At 42.1% G+C, this 21,945-nt stretch overlaps 2 protein-coding genes across 3 annotated transcripts in view; one reads left to right on the top strand and one right to left on the bottom strand.

The window, feature by feature from the left end:
- LOC103696541 (DEAD-box ATP-dependent RNA helicase 58, chloroplastic) overlaps positions 1-21,643 on the bottom strand; it is a 52,883-nt gene extending 31,240 nt beyond the window's left edge. Inside the window, exons 1-4 of one of the 2 annotated variants that reach the window (XM_008778206.3) lie at positions 21,326-21,643; positions 16,074-16,167; positions 2,464-2,577; positions 2,264-2,383 (exon numbers count right to left, since the gene is read on the bottom strand). In XM_008778206.3, coding sequence (XP_008776428.1) covers positions 2,264-2,383; positions 2,464-2,577; positions 16,074-16,167; positions 21,326-21,576 — 579 coding nt within the window. In that variant the 5' untranslated portion in view covers positions 21,577-21,643. The remainder of the gene's footprint in view (positions 1-2,263; positions 2,384-2,463; positions 2,578-16,073; positions 16,168-21,325) is intronic. The other variant, XM_026800937.2, reaches the window with a different exon arrangement.
- LOC120113100 lies at positions 5,835-9,670 on the top strand. Its single transcript, XM_039133887.1, has 4 exons — positions 5,835-7,858; positions 7,935-8,065; positions 8,144-8,219; positions 8,318-9,670. The coding sequence occupies exons 1-4, from the start codon at positions 6,127-6,129 to the stop codon at positions 9,556-9,558; spliced, it is 3,180 nt and encodes a 1,059-aa protein (XP_038989815.1). The 5' UTR covers positions 5,835-6,126; the 3' UTR covers positions 9,559-9,670.
- Positions 21,644-21,945: the final 302 nt, after the last annotated feature.

Below are 21,945 nucleotides of genomic sequence, written 5' to 3'. Positions count from 1 at the left end.
TTGAAAAAGTTTAAAAAAAGTGACTACCAATTAAAAATTCTTGAAAACTCCAAAAAGTGCAGGTACGAAACTAGCATGCCCTATCCATACCGACATAGTATGGTACCGAACGGTACCGAGCCCTACCGGCCGTCAACCTGTACGGATCCCGATACCGATTCGGCGGTCCTTGGTACCACCAGCCTGCTCGGTAGAGTGCTCCTTGAGTATGTAACATGCATGGAACAACTCGATCGTATGTTGAATACCATGCAAAGCCAAAAGAAACAAAAAGCCAATAATAATCCGCCATGCATTGGGAACCAACTAGGCAAGCACTAATCAGAAACTATTGAGAAGAACTATAAAGGAAGGAAGAGGAAGCCTCAACCCAGCCTCTAGAGGCTCCTCATAAAGGCTAACCTGGGCATGATAGCAGGCATTCGCCCTCTCCTTAGCCCCAAGCAATCTAAAGAAGAAGCCAATCGAAACATGATAGCCAATCCGAAACTGGTCTAAGTCATCCTAGTCCAGGATGCACTCAGCGTCGGGACCGAAGGTCTTCGGTCTAGTGCAGCTAGAGCCGTCAGAACACTAGGACAAAGCAGCTGAATCGACCAACTGGTAGGGAGTTCACTATTGTATATTGAAGCTCCATAGCAGCCAAAGGAGATGGAGAAGAAAGAAAGGAGAAAAGGCCAACCTATGAAGGTTTGCCGAGAGCGATCGATCGAAGGACATCGGAGAAAGGAAAGAGAATAGAGTCAAAGCTTCCACCAAATGAACTTCCACTGGATGAAGAACACCAAGAGATGGAAAAATACTCACCAAGTAGAGGGAAACTAACTCAAGCTTCCACCCCCTTAAATAGAGCTCTAAATGGTGGCGATCTCGGCACTCGTCCAATCATCCATCCATCGGCCACCACATATAAGCTCGGCATTCAGTAATTGCTAGCTCCTACAAGTCAGAACCGCGAAAAAGAATGGCTGCAACGGCGAAAATCCCACCTGTACGCACGATGCTTTGAAAATAGAACCGACTCTGCACCCTCTCCTCTATAAATACGAAGCATAGGGACTCCCTAGATATGAGAAAATCTGGACGTCATGCTCTCATTCTTTATCTCTCCTGTTTTCTCTCGAATCTTTATTCGACTTAAGCATTGAAGGATTCCCAGCCAGACACATTCCGACGACTCTCTGATTGGTTTCTCTAGTTGCAAATCAACTCCGGTGTTGTGTAAACGCTCCTCCAGCCCAATTGTAATAGCTCAGCACTTTGGGCTAATTGGTTGGCCCGAAAGGCCGAGCCCATTAGGAGGCTGACCGTGCCCTGTTGCACGTAGGAGGATAAGACTCCAGTTAGAAGTCTTTCTCCTCTTCCAATTCTATGTAATAGCCCAGCAGTTTGGGCTAATGGGCCGACCCGAGAGGCCGGAGCCCATTAGGAGGTTAAGCATGCGCTATTGCATGTAGGAGAAGGAGAAGAAGACTCCAGTTAGAAGTTTTCTTCCTCTTCCAATTCCAGCAGAATCGAAGGCCATCTGAGTTCAACTAGAAGTTAGGGGCTTCATCTATTCAACTTCTCCTCCTCTGATTTTTCATTGAAAAAGGATATTGGATAGCTCTAGGTGGCCAACCAACATAGGTGGATCTATGTTATATTACATTTGCTAATTAACTAGAGCCCAAAAACCCTACTGCATATAGTACATGTTTGGTAGGAAAATAGGGATGGTATTAGTCGGCCTAGATGGTGGAAGTGAGGAATATACTGCCAAACACTTAAAAAAGGGAGCTAGGACAAGCTTATATCTTGAGAGTGGATAAGTGTGTGTTATCCCTCCAACCAAATGCCAAGAAAGCCCTATCCCATAGAATAAATCTTACCCCTCCAATAGTACTTGGATAAGCTACCCTTATCCCCTCAAAATTTATTCTGCAACCAAATGCAACCTTACTGGCTTTCTCTTTTTCTCCATCATACACAATCTTTAATCGCGTGCCATCAACAATTTGAGAATTTGTCCTCATTCAATACAAAGAGAATATGAAGAGTTAATCTTTTGGATATGCCATACATCATGTAATGAGGAATAAATTAGAAACAAATTTCAGAACTCAAAGTACAACTGTGTTTCATTAACCTAAGTTTAGTTTGTTCCTTTCAGAATTTCTTTCTTCATATGTATTCCCCATCTCACCCCTTTTTTATTTATCAAAGAAATAACTACAGTACAATCACAAGATTGAAATTCAACATGACCATGTGAGAAACATACCTTTAGCCAGCATCTATGCCTTTTCAACATTCCACCATCTAACAAAGCCATGACAGTACATGTACGGGTTCCCTCATATTCCTTTGGCATTGCAGCAAGCGCTCTAGCAACCTTTGCGACCTTGAAAAAAGAAAGAGAAAATATAAGCAAGAATTATATATTAATACCAACTGAAAGTAATCTAGAAGAAATATACTTACTTGCATACCAAGCTCCCTAGTTGGCACCACTATCAGCGCTTGTACAGCAGATCTATGAAAGTCTATGGCTGAAAGTACCAACAATAGGTACGCCAATGTTTTGCCTGAACCTGTCTAGACAGTATAATATGTTACTGCATTAACATATCGTTGATGAGATCATTTTAAGCATTCTAGAGAAATGAAAAGAAGTTTTAGACAACCAGAGTAATGTAAGAAGCATGCTAGTGACGATATTCATGAAAAAAGGTGCCAAACGATCCGAGTTTGTGCATATAGATCACGTCAGTTAGCTTGTAAATGTATTACATCTCTAGCATGTACTGTTGTTGTTGGAAGATACAGAAAAATTGAACAGATATTCCAAAATATGGATAGTCAAAGAGGATGCAGACTTGGGTAATTGTCATGGAGAACAATCAGATTTTGCAAGGTTAAGTATCCAACTGTGGCTGCAGCCAGCTCAGTCAGAGTTGCAGTCAATGATGATCATTTGTATAAAGGAAAGGGAATCACCCTGTCTTAAGGCACAATGAAGTTAATTTAGCACCAGGAATACTGTGTTTAAACTCATCAAGCAGTTTGTATCTTGAAGATTCTTCATGCTCACTAATAGAAGATATGATGGTATCCATGCAATCCAATTATCATCAGCACCAGATAATCTTCTTAGGATCATATTAACAGTATGGTTGCTTAAGTTGACATGTAAAAGCCATGTAACTAGCCTATGTTCATTTTATAAGTAATAAATTTCTCCTAGTATATATAACTCAAACTGCACCTGGTGCTGCCTAATTTATCAGAGTGCATTTCACCTGTCCAAAAACACTCTTCAATGGTAAAGTTTGCCTCTTTGATGACCTCTATCTAAGTTTTATAGAAATGGATGAGAATTGTTAATGTGATTTCATGCTCTAAAAATGCAGTAAATATGATTACCCCAAATTTCGCAAATAGTTGATGATAGTAGTGTGTAGAGAAAATAAAAGTTTGCTCTTTGTTGGAAAACAAGGATTTGATTCAATCAAATTCCTAAAAAGACTGCAAGAAGCCCTATGTTTAAAACCCGACAAATGTCTTAAAACTGTTCAAAAAAATAAAGAACAACAATAGCCAGAATATAAATAATCTGTCTCAACACCTGACTAACATAGCACACATCTGGAATCAACTAGCACCCTGAAAGAAGCATTGCATTGTATGAACCATACACTGGTAATTACTTCAAAAGGCATACAGGAAAAGCCCAACGACAAGAGGATATATTAATCTGACCAAGCTCCAAGCAAGGTTTTATATCTTGTGGGATGGGGCTGTCCCAATTTTTTAATGGATGCACCACCCTCCCACCCCATGCCGCCACTTAGGATGGGGGATGTGATGGGGACCTCAGCCCGCCAAGCCCAAATCCGGAGTCCATGGCCAAGCCAAGTCCCAAAGAAGCCAACCTTCACTGCTTGGAAGGAGGACATCAGCCCCGGCCACAGCAGCCGCGCGCAGACCCCTGCGCGCGCCCACAGCAGCGCGCCAGCCACGGCGCGCCCATGCCAGCCACGCGCGGCCAACCGCGCGCACACAGGCCCCAGCAGGCGCGCGGCCCTCCGCGCGCACCCCTGCAGCGCGCACGCCCGTGCGCACCGGCCCAGCAGCGCGCGCACCCGCGCGCACCAGCTCCGCAGCGCCCGCGCCCGAGCGCACCCGCCTTGCAGCGCGCGCGCCCGAGCGCGACCACCTTGCAGCGCGCGCGCCCGAGCGCGCCCACGCCCAGCCTGCCGCGCCCGCCTCTGCGCGCGCCCGCGCTCAGCCAGCAGCGCGCGCCCATGCGCGCGTCCGACTTCCAGCCGGGCCGACCCGCGCCCAAGCGCCAGGCCGACCCGGTCGCGCCAGCAGAGTCCTGGCGAGGTTCTGCCAGCCGAACCTCGCCTCAGCCGCAGTGGCCCAGTGCACTGCCAGGACACCAGGCCACGCGCAGCAGTCTGCCACACGCGTGCCAATGATGGGCATGGACATGGCCGATGTCCAGGGGCACCAGCCCGTGCGCGCGCACCTAGGCACGCGCGCACAAGAGGAGAAGACCCGAGCGCAACAAGTCCACAGTCCGGTCAGCCAACCAAGCGGCCGAGCACAATCCAAGCCAAAGGGTCAAGCAAGGCAACCCGGCACGAGCCCGCGCACATTGCGCCCAAGTCAGCCAAGGGTAGGCCAAGCCAGCGCACAACCAATGGCATGTGTGCGCCCGACAGAATTAGCAAGGATCTGGCCAAAGTCCAAGTGGCGCCCGACCAAGCAATACAGCCATCAAGACATGTGCGCCCTGCCTAAAACAGCAAGCCACGACACATGGCAGCACAGCCAAGCAAGGCGCCCAGCATCACGCCCAGCCAGGACCACAAGGCAGCGCACCCAGCAGAAGCGCCCAACCAAGCGCACGAGCAGGGCCACATGGCAGCGCGCCCAGCAGAGCCGCCCGACCAGGCGCGCGGCCAGGCGCGCGGCCATAACTGGCCGCGCCACATGGCAGCAGCCCCAGCAGCGGCGCCCAAGGCTCCGCCCAAGCAAATCCCATGTGCGCCAAGGCAAAACCGAAGGGGAAGCCTGCAGGCAGGGTCTGCTGAACCGACCTGAACTGGTCGGTTCAGCCCGAACCGGACCGGTACCGACTGGAACCGGTCCGGTTCCAGTGTGGAAATCGGTTCCGACCCAATATGGGTCGGAACCGATGGTTTCGATCACGTACCGGTGCGAACCGAGGCGGTTCGCACCGGTACATGCCCATACCGGTGCGAACCGCTCGGTTCGCACCGGTACGTGATCGAACCGATGCGAACCGAGCCGGTTCGCACCGGTTCGGTGCTGGCAATGAGGTGCCAGCGCTGTGGCACTATGATAGTGCCACAGCACTGGTTCAAAGTGCCACAGTGTGGCACTTTCAGGCACTTTGAAAGTGCCACACTGTGGCACTTTCAAAGTGCCGTTTTGTGCGGCACTTTGAGTTTTCAAAGTGCCGTTTTGTGCGGCACTTTGAAAACTCGAGGTTTAAATTGCTGTTTAGAACGGTAATGCGGCCGAAAGTGCCGCTTTGTGCGGCACTTCGCGCGGCACTTCGAAAGTGCCGCGCTGTGGCTCACAGTGGCACTTTTCAAAGTGCCACAGTGACCCAACGGTTGGCTATAAAAGCCAACCGAATGCTGAAGGCTGAAGCCACAAGTGCATGAGCTTAAGAGTTAAGACTAAGTGAAGGAAAGGCAAAGAGAAAGGAGGAGGAAAAGAAGAGAAAGGAAAAGACAAAGGCATGAAAAAAAATTAGAAAGGTCGGAGAGCATCGTTTTTCTTGAAGGAAAATCCAGCAAAAACAAAATAAGGTAAAATTCCCCTACATTGTTTTTTTAATATTTCATTTAAATTGCTTAAAAAAATTAAGTCAAAAATTGCCAAAAATTAGGAAATGATTCAATGATTCCATTTCGTTTTGAAATTTTTATATGTTGTTGATATATAATTTAATTTAATTGCCAAAAATTAGGAAATGATTCAATGATTCAATGACATTAACTGTTTTTTTACAGAATTTATATAATTTATAATTTAATTAATAAATTTAAAAATTAATTTTTAATTACAAAAAAATAAAAATTGAAAAAAATTAATGTGGTCGTAGGAATGGAGCCATCAAGGAGAGGGCAACCCCAAGAGCGTAATATTGGCTGGGAGCATGGGAAGATGCTCGGTGAACGTCACCAGTTTCAGTGCAATTATTGTCACAAGTGCTTCAAAGGAGGAGGAGTAACCAGATTAAAGCAGCACTTAGCCGGTAATTCTCGTGAGATATCTGCATGCTCGGAGTGCCCACCGACGACCCGTCAGCTGATGAGGAAAAACCTCGCTGAGATCAAAGCAGCCAAGGAGAGGGCTGCCAAGCAGAAAGCGGAGGTGGAACGCCAAGCTGCAGAAGCACCTTCCTATCACTTGATGGAGTCACAGGAGGCCGAGGGTCCAGATGAGGAGGAGGCACAGATCCAGGCTGCCATGCGGGCGAGTCTGGATGATCGATGGCAGCAGGAGGAGGTGGCGAGGCATCGGGCTCGATTTGGGCCCTCGTTTTTTGAGTCGGGCGCCGGTTCTGGTGGAAGCAGACAAGATCCAGAGTTTCAAAGGACAACATCAGCCAGGGAGGGCGAGGGCAGAGGACGTAGCCGGATTGCATCTATCCTGGGTGGTTTTGGTAGCCGAAAGAAGTCTTTCGGAGGGATTCCACCAGGTGCGTCAATCCATGATGTAGATCCGCATGCCTTCCCCAGAAGAGATTCGAAGCCGCAAAGAGTAGACACAATGTGGAAGAAGGAAAAGAAGAAGGATATGTGGCGAGCTATTGGATCCTGGTTCCACTTCAGCCACATTCCAGCAAATGCTGCAGACAATACATACTACAAGTCTGCCATTTCTGCCATACAGACTGCCGGTCCCGGTGTTGACCCTCCAGGTCCGAGGGACATCTACGGTGAGCTTCTTGACAACAATAAGGAAGAGCTAGAGAATTGGATTGGTTCATATAAAAGCAAGTGGCCCACATATGGGCTCACTCTGATGTGTGATGGTTGGACCGGTCCGACAAAGCGGGCCATCATCAACTTTCTGACATACTGTGATACGAAGACCTTCTTCCACAAGTCAGTTGATGCTTCGGATAAGGTGCACAACGCCTCATACATCCTCAGACTTATGGAGGAGGTGATTGATCAGATTGGAGAGGAGAATATCGTGCAGGTCGTCACTGATAACGGACCGCAATATAAGTTGGCCGGGCAGGTCTTGATGGAGCGGCGACCACAAATTTTCTGGACCCCATGTGCTGCACATTGCATCGACCTCATCCTGATGGATATTGGAAAGATCCGTAGGGTGCAACATACGGTGGAGATAGCCCAACGCATCACCAGGTATATTTATAGCCATACTTGGGTTCTTTCATTAATGAGAAGGTATGCAGGGGGAGAAATTCTTAGACCAGGAGTCACACGGTTTGCTACGAATTACATTGCACTTGATAGCCTTATCGAGAAGAAAGGAGCCCTACGTCAGATGTTTGTTAGTCCCGAGTGGCAGGAAAGTAGATATGCCCAGGCCGGCACTGAAGGAAGCAGGATGGAAGACTTGGTAAGCAGGCAGTCATTCTGGCAGCGGGCCAATGCGATAGTCAAGGCTATCAAACCATTATATGAAGTGCTGCGGGCCGTGGATAGCGAGAGGTATCCCCAGATGGGCTTTTTGTATCACATGATGGAGAAGGCAAAGGCTCAGATCATGGAGGCAGATGTAGCCCATGCCCAGGAGTACATCGACATCATTGAGCGGCGGTGGGGAGCCCAAATGGGTAGGGATTTGCATCTAGCAGGTAAGCGATAATATTGATAATTATACTGATTGATATATTTGTATAGTTATACTAAGATGGTGTCATCTATGTGCAGCATACTATCTGAATCCCCGGTTTCAGTACGAGAGTGGAATTGGTATGGATGATGAACTTCTTCATGCTTTGCGTAATGTTATTTATAAGATGGAGCCTGATCCAGAAGTCGCCGCGTTATGTATAGAAGAGGTAACTATGATTTAGTAACATATGTAAATATATCAGATCTTATATTATTGACATACTACAACAAGCTTCTTTCCACAGACCAAATTATTTAGAGAGGGTAGCCACAGCTTTGGACAACGACCAGCTGTCGTGAGCAAGACAACTATGAATCCAGGTACAATACAAATCTGCAAGACATTTTTGCATCTGAATTATCTTCAACTATGAGGCCATCATATATATAAAATGTAATTATCTTCAATATTTTTGCAGCTGAATGGTGGATTCATTTTGGCGGATCCGCAAAAAATCTTAAGCGGATAGCTATCCGGATTCTCTCCCAAACGGTCTCCTCGACTGGCTGTGAGCGCAACTGGTCCACCTTCGGCCTCATCCACAGCAAACAAAGAAACCGTTTGACACAAAAGCGCCTCAACGACTTAGTTTATGTGCACTACAATCTACGGTTGAGGCTAAAATGCATTCAAGAGGAAGTGGAGCTCAAGTATGCAGATCCCATCTATAGAACTTTTACAGATGATGATGATAATCCTATGCTCGACTGGCTTGCGGCCCAGCAGCAGGAGCCCGAGCTTGATGAGCCGGGATCACCTCCACGACCAGCCAGTATCATAGCCACCGAGGCTATGGTCGATCCACAGCAATGGGCTGAGCGCAACATTCCACGCACTCCTACAGCTGATATGACGTGGCTAGAGGGGAGCCAGTCACCGCATGACTGGTCCGATGCTCCGGTTCAGAGAGATGATCCTCTCATGCGAGGACGAGGACGAGGACGCTCTACTACCCAGTCGACTCGATCAGGAGGGCGTCAATCCCAACAAACAAGAAAAGGAAAGGAAAGGGCCCCAATGGAGAGTGTCGAGGAGACTTGGACCAGCAGCGATGAAGATTCTGGTGGTGATGGATCTACTAGCCATGGAGGAAGTGGAGGACAGTATGGTACTAGTTATGAGACACAGCCGGAGGGAGGTTTTCGATACACCGGTGAGTCTCAGTTTACACATGCTACACAAGATACGGACCACGGTAGGCCGTCTGATATAGGCCGGTCAGATACCATTGCATATCGAAGAAGAGCTCCTCGAGGTCGTTCAAGAGGCCAGGATGCCGCTGCAGATGACCTTCCATATGGAGTCGAATCCATTGATGTATCAAGTTCCGAGTCTTCCTATTATCCGCGGCCTCAGCCAGCCTATGGATATGGTGCATCAGAGTCATCTTCCGGTAGCTACTATCCTGCGCAGCCCGGAGGATCTTACGGATCGGATTTTAGTGCCGGCATATTCGGATGGGCCCCTTATCAAGACACCTCTCAGAGCCAGAGCTTCAGCGAGAGATCCGAGAGTTCTTATGATCCAACGCGCATTCCTCGAGGATTGAGCATACAAGACTACAATGCTGCTTGGTTAGAGGGATGGGTTGATCTGCCTCCATATTATGCTGATGATCCAGATATTGACGAGAAGCATCGCCATTCGACCCGATTTTAGATATTCGAGAGTGATTTAAACGTATGTAATTGATTGCATCTTAATTTGAAAATTTTTTATGTTCTTCATCTCATTATTTGAATCATTTGGAAGTAAAAACATCCAAAAAACTCCAAAAAAAAAAAAAAGACGATGGGTCGCTAAATGTACCCTATCGGTACGGCCTCGGTTCGGCTCGGTTCGGCAACGGTACCGTACCGATACCGGAGCCGACCGGTACGTCGGTACCATCGGTACCGCGAACCTTGCCTGCAGGCTTTCCCATAGCTATCCGGCGAGCAGATCCAGGGGCGGCCAAGATGCATCCGGCTGCCAAACCAAAGGCCAGCAACATGCCATGTCAAGGATCCGTGTCAAGGGGCAACAAACACAAAAGAACAACATCAGCCCAACGGCAGCAGCATTCAAACCTGCAGCACATGGCAACCGGCGCAAGCACTTGAAGACCTTCCTTAGAAGGATGCAATTCAAATTCAAACCAAGCCGGCCAAGCAACTCATGAAGCACATGGCCGAATACATTTGAATTCAAATTCAAATGAAGTCGGCCAACTCCAATTTGAATTCCGAAGGCATGAAGCCAATAAGGCACTAGGCCTATAAGTAGAGGCCCTTAAGGCCGAGTTAGCATCATTTCATCATATTTCATTTTGACTTAGAGTCTTGTAAAGGGTTTCATCCCTTAGGTCCCTTAGGGGTCATTCGGCCGAAAGGCTTGGGCTAAGGAGGAGCATATCACTCCCCTTAGATTGTTCTTAGGATAGGGCAAGGACACTTCCCGTCCCTTGGCCAACCATTCCATGTATTCGTTGTCCTCTTGGAATTGAATCTCAGTTTGTTTTCCCCACATCATCGATTCATTTCCTTCGCCATTTCCCTTGTGTGGACTATGCATTGGTGAAGGCCAAAGACAACAAGAAGAGCCACGTTACCCACAAGTCGGTCCCAAGCAACAAGGCAACCGAGCCACATCAAATCGGAGGATTGGGCCGGGGATCGGGACCGCAAGTCCCCGGGTACCCAACAGGATGTCCTAAGACATGCTGATCGGGGCGATGGGACAGTAGTGGGACAGTCTTGTCCTGATAATCAGGACAGTACCCCATCCCAATATCCTGCAGGACGTCCGACTGGGACTTGAGTCCTTGGCTCCAAGCACTCTTTAAAGAAATCAATATTTGGAATGCCTGAATCTGGTAGATTATAGTTTCTGATCTAATTCACACCTGTGCATCCAAAGCAATCTCATGTTTATGTGGTTCAACTCCCAAATTCCATAATATAAGAGGTCACATCAATGTGGTTCAACTCCAAACATAGTTAGAAGACTTCTGATTTGCAAATCTCCTGAGTACCTTGATTTTAGTAATTTCATTACAATCAGTTTGTCTTCTTAGCCCCAAATTGTCCCCTTCACTCCTTCATTTGATGAAATAGAAATCAGTTTTCCTGCTACATAAAGACCATTTAATAAAAGCAGGAATGTTGCAAAACACAACAGCTTAAGTGCCTAAATGCCCACTTATATGGCCATGTGGTGGCAAACTACTTTCCAAGCTGCAATTAAGATGCAGTCTAAACAATAATCTAATTGTTCGAGGAAAACATAATCCATTTAACAATCCAAAACAAGATCTAGAAATTAATTTGAAGACTTCGTTTCTCCCATGTTTTGTATCTTTTTTGAACAAAATCCAAAATCTAAATGCATTACCAACACAGTTTAAAGACTAAATTATGTTATATATCTATTCAATGTTGCTTTTTTTTTTATCAAGGTGCGCAATAACTTGGAACAAGCAAATAAGCACTTAGCCTGGCAGGACTCTTCTGCTTAGGGTGCTGCACCTGCTTTAGAATCTCCCTATAAATCCATCCCTGCACCAACTTCCTTATATAGAAAATACAAAATTAAAAATTAATAAACCTGCTTCGCCGCAACTACACCTAAATCTACACATGCTTTTGGTAAATAAGCTCTTTTAAGCAATCCATTGTACAATTTTTTTTTGTGATTTATGATCAGCCCCCTCCCTCCCAAACCCCCTCAGAAAAACAACTCCCTCTCCTCCCTCCAAATGCTAGACTCCATGTTACCTGCATACTTGCATCCGGCTCCAAAAAACTAGTGTCAGATATGTATCCAAGTCAGAAATGTATCAAACATTAGGATACTTACCTTTAAAGATTGGTGGAGAACAACGAGCATGATCCTCCAATTTTCATGTTAGAAGCGATTTTTTTTTTTCCTAGTGATTGTCCAAGGATGTAGATATTAAAATAAGTTTGGAAAATGTCATTTTCTTATACTCTTAAGTTAATTAGGAAGTTTTGAAAGACCTTAACAAAGAATATCTTCTTAACATTTGTTTTTGATGTTTAAATGAAGAAAATTAGAGGTATAAATATATAATTTAGTTAACATTACATTTTCGCTACTTATCTCCATATCTCCTTTTTTCCTTCTTGCCAATTCAGACATTTGGATATGCATCCTAATGTGATCCTCATATTCATGTACATGCAACACTGGCTAGAGAAAGTCACAGGCCCTTTCCCTCCTTCCCTCCATTTTCCCTCTATATAGTTCCTTCACTTTCATATGTATGTTATCTTTTATTTATTCTTTTATCTACAGAGGTCCAACCAAAATTTTCTTTTGCCCCTGCTTCCACATCATCTTCTTCTTCCAGTACAACTTCTGTATACCTATACTTGATTTATATGTTTTTACTCTCTTTTTACTCTTCATTCCATACTAACATCACATTCCTTATTGACTACAAATTATCTTCCGATAGTCAAGTCATTATGTTCAATGTTTCCCATCTCTAATATTTGATCATACAAAGCAACTTAGTTCATAAATTATTCAGTCATTTTTTTCTAATTGCTTCATGATAGTTTGCAGAATCAAGATCTGCAATCTCGGTACCGGGTACCGTAACGGTACCTTATCGGTTCGATATGGTACAGTGCAGTACACCTCTGTGCCGAAATAGCTTTGTTACCTATTTTCTCGATTTTCATCTCGTTACGCCTTAGTATGGACCAGTACGCACCTCGGTATGGGACGGTATGCCTCAGTACGAACTGGTATGGGACTTCTACTAACTTGAAGATGTGTTTCATACCGATTTTCTCCCAATACGATACAGTATGCCCCGTACCAAGCAATATGGGGCGGTACAGTAGACCTTGCGCAGAATACTAGTTGAATGGTTAATATAGTGTTTAACAATCTTGTAACATTGGTAACATGGTAGGCCCTTTTATTCTCTTTCCATTGTGTTTGCTTATCAAGGCATTATTCTCCCTTTTATGCGCCTTTCATCTATCATCCAGCAATTGAAAGTCTACAGTAAGCTGGTCTATATCAGCTTCTTTCATTATGAAAACAACACTAGATCTTAAATTTCTTGACTTTTCCTTTTCAAAACCCTAAAACCTCACCATGCAAGGGTACCAAGTAGTATGGAAATTAGACATCTAAATTCACAAATATCCATCAAACCAAGGTTCACCGTCTCGGTACCAGACCCCATACCAGTGCCACACTAGCACTACGTCAGTACGGTACGATATGGGATCTTTTTAGCATACTGAGTATCGATACACCTCCTATATTGAGTATTGGTATGCCTCCCATACAGAATACCAATACCAAACCGATACGGTATGGTACGCTCTGTACAGCCTGGTTCAGGCCGATACGGCGAGCCATGCATAAAACTATATAAAAAGATATCTTTTAATATATAGAAAAATGTAAAACAATCACAAAAGTTGTTCTATTTCAAATTGTTGCTTTACACATATGCATGCAAGTTCTGAACGAATTTTATGCATGTTGCCCCCAATAGAAGACCTCAGCTTTAATAGCTATTGACTTCACTAAAATCTACATCAGAAACCAACCACCCTGGCATAGCAAATCATATAGAATGATTCAAGAAAGCTGACGACTTTTCCATCATTTTTAAATATTAAAAATTCCTGAATTTTAAGTGATTGGCAGCTTTTACAGTGATTCAGCTGTTTCATTCGCTCGGAACATACCATAACCACTATAACCCCCATACAATATTGTTTTTTCATAATCTTATATCACTTCATAGGTCATGTCGTAATATTTCTTGTTCAACAGAAAAGAAGTAAGCAGATCTTTAAGTACCTGTCTGTCAGTCCAAATACAAATAACATTTCCACTCTCTTCTCAAACAGAATACTCATGTGGGAAGGTAATGCAAGTTCACCTGTGGATAGCTGCAGCATATAATAGGACCCAGGGAATAGGTTAGACAAGAGTTTAGTCAAAGTAGTTGCTTGTGGTCCAAAATCCAAGATGGGGGCAACAACAACCTAATTTTGAATTTAAAAGCAAACAGAGGATTAATTTATCTATTCTAGGGTCCTATTGGTTTGGGAGAACAGAAGGTATATATGGACCTGAGGTGATTAGAATTCAATTGAAGGTTCCACAATCATCTTATAATCCAAAAATAGTAAGTCAAGAGTGAGGAAATAGACAGCAGCAGATTTCTCAAAAAAATCAAAATGCTAAAAACTAATAGAGATATTGATACACATCAAAGAGATTAAATGCTCAGCAGATTTCAAATCCTGCAGGAATACTTATTCTTAAATTTAATAAGATACCACAAGAAGAATTAAAGAGAAAATTAAACTGATTGTTATTTAGACTGCTGAAAGCAGCAAGCAATCAATCATCATATATATTAGGAAGCAGCATACAGAAGAAAAGATGTAATAATTATTAAGTAATGAACAGAGAAAAGAGACAAAAAGAAAGAAGAAAGGATGGGGACACCAAAGAGGAAGCAGAGCATATCTCCAAGGCTCTTTTATTTCTTCGATGTAAATGTAGGTACTAGGCTCCTCTTTGGCTTTAGAAAGGCCAACTGCACCATTCTCGTTTCCTAATCTAAAGTTGAATAAATGCTCAATTAGACCAGCAACACAATCCATTAGAATCCCCTTTGATCAGCCATTAACTAGGATCTAGATCAAAGCCATTAACTACTATCTAGATTCCTAAACATATCTCCAAGGCTCTTTTATTTCTTCGATGTAAATCTAGGTACCAGGCTCCTCTTTGGCTTTAGAAAGGCCAATTGCACCATTCTTGTTTCCTAATCTAAAGTCGAATAAATGCTCAATTGGACCAGCAACACAATCCATTAGAATCCCCTTTAATCAGCCATTAACTAGGATCTAGATCAAAGCCACTAACTACAATCTAGATTCCTAAATACATTACCCAGTTATGATCCTGGCAATCCAGGGGTCTAATAAATGCTCAATTAGACCAGCAACAAAATCCCTTTAAAATCCCCTTTGATCAGCCATTAACTAGGATCTAGATTCCTAAAAGTACATTACCTAGTTATAGTCCTATCAATCCAAGGTCTTGGGAGGGGCAAAACCTAGGATAAACCTACCTTTGCTATTTTTTTGTATAAAGTGGCTGCCCTAGGAACTGAACCCACACCATTGCGCTTGTCAACCCAAGCCTTTTCCCACTACACCAAGCAACGACTCCTATCTATCTAGACTGTTAAAAAGATAAAATAATGAAAAACCAAAATTTCTACCAATACTGGAGGTCATACTAGCCAACAATCAGTTTGGTACAGCATGAGTCCATACCATGCCATCTAGGGCATACAAAAAACATTAAGAGGGAGGGGGAGAGGGAGAAAAGGAAAGGAAGAGAAAGAGTTGGAGAGGGAGCGAGGGAAGAAGGGGGAGGGCCAAGGGTTAAACTTAACCCTACCGGAGCAAGAGAGAGAGAGAGAGGGAGAGGAGGGAGGGTGGGAGGAAGGAGGAAGGAGGAAGGGGAATGGCCGAAGGAAACCCTAACCCTAACCCTAGCAGAGTGAGAGAGAGAAAGTGAGGAAGAGAGGAGGACAGTTACCGGTGATGCTTGCGGCAGGGGGGGGGGGTGAGGTTTATAAATGAACCAAGAGTTGAGAGGGTTTATAATTGAATTAGAGAGGTTCGGCCTATTTACCAAGCCAACAAGGCGAACAATCTCAGTTCCTTGTTGAGTCACTTTGGTACATCCCGAACCAGCCAGTTGGGGCGGTATGGCCAACCATGGTCAATACCATATGTTGGTCCTTTAGTGATGCCACTTTGAATTGCCACTTGACCAGAATACACAAATAAAAAGGTTTGACAAGATTAAATATCCCCTTTCATATTATTCAACTATTTGTAGATCTCACTCATAAGAAGAATGTATTATCTATTTTTCGATAATCCTTTCAGCTCACACATGGCCATTGTTAGCATCCCCCCTCCCGGAGGCCCGTTACACCATAAAATTTTATTTTATACTAAACCACAAGAATTGAGCATTCATTTATCCAGATTGTACAATACATTATTTTCCATAGAAATTGAAAGAATATGATAACTACCAATCAAAGACCATATAGTTTTGACTATTAAGATTGATAGAAGACAATTAGTTGATATGTGTTAAAAAACCTGAGCATGTAGCACACAATCCCGTCCAGAGAGTAGAAGTGGTAAAGATTGATGTTGAACAGCAGTAGGGAAAACATATCCAATTTCTTCAGCTCTGCACAATTAAAACATAATGGACACATACAGATGAAAGACAAGTTATTTTAAAAGCTAAATACAGAGAACGTTAGCATGCAAAGGACAGAGAATTGAAGTTTATTGCTTTGGTCATATACTCTTAATTTGGAAGAAAGCATATTTTCATTTGGGAACAAAGTATATATTCTTTGAAAAGCAGTCTCAACCTTATTAATCAAGCAGTTAAATGCTGTAAAATAAGAATAACTGATCAATCTTCCTTGCATACACATATGAGATGCCAATGAAAATCTCCAACTCTAAATATTACATTGAAGAAGGTTAAATTTCCCTCTAATAATAGTATAACAATAAACATAGATGGTCAACCAATATATGCCACTTTTGGAGATATTAGTGAACTGCCATGTAAATTGGATACTTGCAGAGCCTTCTATGCTATTTAGTGGATTTGACAACATTCTTGCTTCCACCAAAAATCTAGGATTGTCACTCAAGTTGTGCTGTCAAAACTGTGGAGATCTAGCCGGGTCGACTCAGGTCCGGTTCCAAATCGGGTCGACGGTTCCAGCCTTCTCCAGCCGGTTCGAAATCCGTTCCGGCTGGTTCAGGGACGAAACCGAATTTAATAGACGAACCAACCCAGTTCCCCACCAAGTCGACAGGTACGGGCCGAACCAAGCGGTTCGGTCCGGTTCGGCCTACCTTGCTACAAAACCTAAAACAATGTTTCCTTGTTATTGGATACCCAACTTGCTTATGATGATTCAAGGTCTCTAACTTGTAACGTTTGAGTCAACCAGAACTTTTAAACAGCCTAAAACTTCATTATATTAAAACTGATCAATTTCCTAGATAAAGATGAATAAAAAATAGCAAAAATAGTAAACTCGTATCCTTTCCCAAACATCACCTTTAGACGATTATTTTGCTCATTCAGGACTCAAACACGTTAGCAAAATGATCCTAAAAGATAATATGAAACTGCAAAAAGGAAAGAGAGGGAGAAAGGCCTAAAGAGAAGTGAAAATAAACTAAGCCATCCAATCCTCACAATCTGATCAGAACAAGAAGTTAAAGTAAGGGAAAGATGGCACCAATTGGCCATAAAAGAAGTTCCTTTTTCTTATTTTCCATCATCCAGAAAATTGAGAAATACACAGCAAAAGACCCTATTAGATATAAATTCTAAAGTAACATTTTCTATTTCCTAAAACACCCTTATATGACACTGGTAACTTTTAATGCATAGTGAGCATGAACAATACCATAAACAATAAAACAACAGTAATTTGCACAAATACTTTTTTGCTCTAAGAATGCCAAGACATATTAAAGGATAGATTACCCACATAATTAACCTCATCTAACCATCTAATAGGTTCCAGCCATACACATGACTAAGCATAAATTATTGTTGTGTTCATTTCTTCTGATTTCAAGAACCATTTTCCTAAAAGCAAATTTGAATTTTGCAAGTTCAAGCGATATTAGTGCTATTGGGTTCAAATTATATTTAGAGAAGTATTTTTTTTTGAAATGTACATGGATATCTTGGTGCCTAAATGTAATAAACATTTTAAATCTTTATGTGTTAAATTGTTATTAAATGATAAACTGATATGTTACACTCTAAAACAACAGAAAATATAATTATTAACACTTTATGTGTTCACAAAGTTTATTAACATATACACACGCATGCTTGTATGTTGTTTCAGCACAAACCACCAAAACAATACACTCAAAGGTCCAAAAAAAAAAAAAACTTTAGATAATGTCCAATATGATTTCTTGACTAATTTTTGGTGTTCGGTTATACTTTTTCCAAAATTGCTGAAACCATTTAAACAACTGAAATTGAAACAAATTTAATCCATACCAAATGAACTAAAATAAACTAAAACTGGATTATCAAGACTTTGGCCAAAATTTTTCCATCCATAAGCCTTTTTTGGGGTCTCATAAACTGATTCTCTTATCTCAGAACCATTATGGCCCTTTCTCTCATCCCTTTGATCCCTAAGCCTTCTCAGGTGTTTCTTTTGTTTTCTTTAAACATTTATCTTAATTTTCATAGTTTGTTCTTCCTCTAGTCTATTCCAAAACTCCTTGGGTTTTCCCCTTCTTCTTTTTTTGAAACTTTGGTGGTGTTTGGTAGGCCATAGAACCTGGAATAGGGTCTTAGCCAGCCAAACACCACAAACCAAGCATAAGCCTAGAATAGGCTATGCCTAGTCAAACTATCTTAGGCTCATTTTTCTTGACAGAACTATTTCATGTCTACCTTGGAATAGCCTTATGACCACTTTTTATGCCAATTCCTTTTGTCCATTTAATATCATGCCATGTTTTAACTTTATAACAACTACATTACATAAATATCATAATACAGTATGATGATCAATATTGCAATTATGATATAATGTATTAACTACCAACAGTATTACTGAAATTACTTACATATTAGAAATATTGTTAACATATTATATGTATTGAATAATTAAAAAAAAATATTGTTATAATATCTATATCTATAATTTATCTTGTACGTAATCAATATCATTTTGATAACTAAATGATCATATACTATGATATTTCGAAGTAATATTTTCTGTAATATGTTATATTATATATTAATATTTATAGAATATGATTGAAATTATAAAACAAAGATGGCATATCAACATATGATATTACAAAATGGAATTCATTATCACAATAAGTTTCTACAATAACACATCTACAACATTTTTACATATATAATAATAAGATTTTATTACAATACATTTTAGTGCATACTAAACAGGGGCCTTGAATCTTTCTTGATTTTCTTTAAGCCTTTTGGCAAACACTCTTATCGGGTACCTGAGTTTTCTAGGCTGTTCTTTTCCTCCCCAAACTCCTGTGTTTTATTTGCTTTCTTTGCACATTTTTTTGGATCATGTATAAACTGTCAAGTCAACACACACAAATATGATAAGGCACATATCATGACAATGCCTCAGTGGCATGTGGCACTAGCATAATACCATCTATATACCAATGCATGGCACAAAGCTAGGATAGTGTATGCCAAGCATTAGCATGACAAAGCACGATACGTACCATACTAGTTCCAGGCCGGTGTGCCACTAATAAAATACATCTATCATTCTAATCTTTCTGGCCTTCCCCACTTTGAAGATGATCACTTGACTTACCCTTTGCAACAATCAAAATGCTCTTACTCACTGCCATGATGCATGACCCATCTTTTATAATGTTATGCATAACTATTCAAGCTATGGATGTTGAACTCCCTATTTTAAACTAGTGCAGATATTAATTGGTCTCAAAGTCCATCTTCCATTAAAATTTCGGTACCAGCTGGATAATTCAGTCTCAAGCCAATCTGTTATTGCATGGGACGTAATATATAAAGTGCTTCACTTCATCTTCAAGTTTCATTCATCCAATGTTTTCCAATATCAGATGACTCAACAAAAATGTTCTTCATCCTCAACTTTTAATATCATAACACAAGCCAATCCAGATATGTGCCTATATCAAGTTATTCGCTTGATAGTGATCCAACAAATATCAAAGTAAATATTTAACGCATAAATATGCATCCTTTGGCAATTTAGCTCCATGCCAAATTGGATGTTGAACAGTATGGCCAAGGTTCGCCATCTTGGCACGGAACTCCGTACTAGTACCATTCTATTACAGTGTTAGTACACGGTACAATACTGTAAAATTCGGCATACCAAGTATTAGTATAGTACGGTACTACGTATCAATTCGGTACAGTACATTCGAAACGGTACGGTACCGGCTGGCACGACAAACCTTGAGCATGGCCCTTCAAACATTCATGAATTCTAGGATCATCAAAGAAGAAGACAATGATGGAGTTTCAAAATGAGAAATAGTATGGTTCAAAGCAAGGTTCGCTGTCTCGATACCGGATCCCGTACCGCTAGCACAGTGTCGGTACGGTACAGTACAAAATTTTTTTGGCATACCAAATGTCGGTACGCCACCCGTACCAGGTACTAATACCAAACTGGTATGGTGCGGTATGCTACGTACTGCCCCTCGGTTCGGGCCAGTACGACATACCATAGTTCAAAGTCATAGTATTTAAAACTATAAGTTTCCAAGATAATTGTTGGCTTCAATGCACCAAATATGCTTATATATTATTTACTGGTAAAAAAAGAGGATGGTTACCCGCTATGATAATATTTTGGGGGATTTTGAAGCTTGTTTAGTGGTTATGGAGTTGGAATAATTCTTCTGAGTGGACAAGGATATCCTCAATTATGGCTGATCCCTCTCAAGACTTATTGTTCTTTCACATTCTAGTTTTATCAATCTTCTCATAATTGAAGCCTGCCGTACTCCTACTGCTACTTTATTTCTTTTCATCCTACAAAACATGCACCAAATTAGTTTCGAGACAATGTTTTCCTGTTTGATCTCCACATAAGCTACCTCAAATGGTTGTTGTCTTCAATATGACAAGCATGAGGGGTCTAATTTATACATACTATTGCAAGGTCAAGAGAAGTTCTTTAACTATTGTTATATATTCCAAAGGGCTTGTGTGGGAGTTAGCGATTCCTCCTGACTGGGTGAGCACATCTCCAGGCTAGGTCCTCCAGTCTCATTCCCCCTTTTATTTCATTATGCATTTAGACCTCCATTCTCAATTAAAAAAAAAAAACTTTCTTTTTGACTAGCTCTATCATGTTACTTTTTTCCATTACACATCATATGAATCATAGTCAACACTATGCCACATGACGAATCTAATACAAGTATTTAGCTTTCTACTCCAAATACTAACTAAAGTTTCATTCAGCGATCATGATTTCAGTAATCAATCAACCTGACAGTCTGCACTGATCTCATTATAGCAAATTTTGATCAACATCTAAGTCAAATCTTGATCAAAGTAAAACAGAACTAAGCAAGTTACTCCAAGATACCGGCTAGGAAGTAAACAAGTAATTAATAATATAAAACCTGACTAAATCCATTACCACCAAGAATCGCCATGAACATAGCCAAAGAAACGTAATTATTGCAAGGTATAATTTCCCATAAAACCATTCCAACACTTTAATGATAAGAAAAGAGGACTCAATGAGGCCATATTACAAGAAAAGTTAGAGAAATCGCACCTCTGCAGTATGTGTTCTGGCACACTCCCGCTGCAGATTTCACGGATAGTTGGAGTCGCGGCTGTGTGAGCTCTGCATGAAAGGGCAGGTGAGGCTCTCAGTGCCGAAAGAGGAGAGAATAGAAAGGGGCTTGCAAGCGAAACATCATTTGAGAGTCCGGGACTAAGGCTTCTGGAAGAGGAGAGGAGGATGTTAGATATACTGGGCCTGCAAGGTACAGCGCAGGCAGGAGCACCGCAGAAACAGACCATGGACGCTCTAGGGGGAAAGGGGGGAAAGAGAGAGAGCGAGCGAGACACAGAATGAACGCCCTCGAAAACTAGAAGGGAATCGGTAGCTAATTAAAGGGTAGTTCTATATACACCCCCCCCTATTGCTCAGGACACCCCCCAAAAACCAAAAAAAAAATACCCAAACTAACCTTTAGTGTAATTACCATATTGCCCTTGAGATTTTCTCATACACCCCCCTTCCTCCTCCTCCGTTTCGTTTTGAAAAGAAAAAAAAAACCCCCCCTCAAACCCCCCTTAAACCCCTCGATCCATTTACATCGTTTAGGCGATCTTTGAAGGAGATTTAAGCCCCATTCGAAGCATGGACAAGCAACTAGTGATTTGGGA

This window comes from Phoenix dactylifera, chromosome 14 (assembly GCF_009389715.1).
Source record: "Phoenix dactylifera cultivar Barhee BC4 chromosome 14, palm_55x_up_171113_PBpolish2nd_filt_p, whole genome shotgun sequence".
In the NCBI taxonomy this organism is placed as follows: Eukaryota; Viridiplantae; Streptophyta; class Magnoliopsida; order Arecales; family Arecaceae; genus Phoenix; species Phoenix dactylifera.
Note: the sequence above shows the minus strand (reverse complement) of the source record. Positions and strands in the feature narration are given on the sequence as shown.

Bases quoted from the DNA above. Each gene is read 5' to 3' on its own strand.
- LOC120113100 (XM_039133887.1), top strand. From the start codon at position 6,127: ATGGAGCCATCAAGGAGAGGGCAACCCCAAGAGCGTAATATTGGCTGG. The intron at 7,859-7,934 runs GTAAGCGATAAT...ATCTATGTGCAG, and splicing joins TAGGGATTTGCATCTAGCAG to CATACTATCTGAATCCCCGG. The intron at 8,220-8,317 runs GTACAATACAAA...ATATTTTTGCAG, and splicing joins CAAGACAACTATGAATCCAG to CTGAATGGTGGATTCATTTT.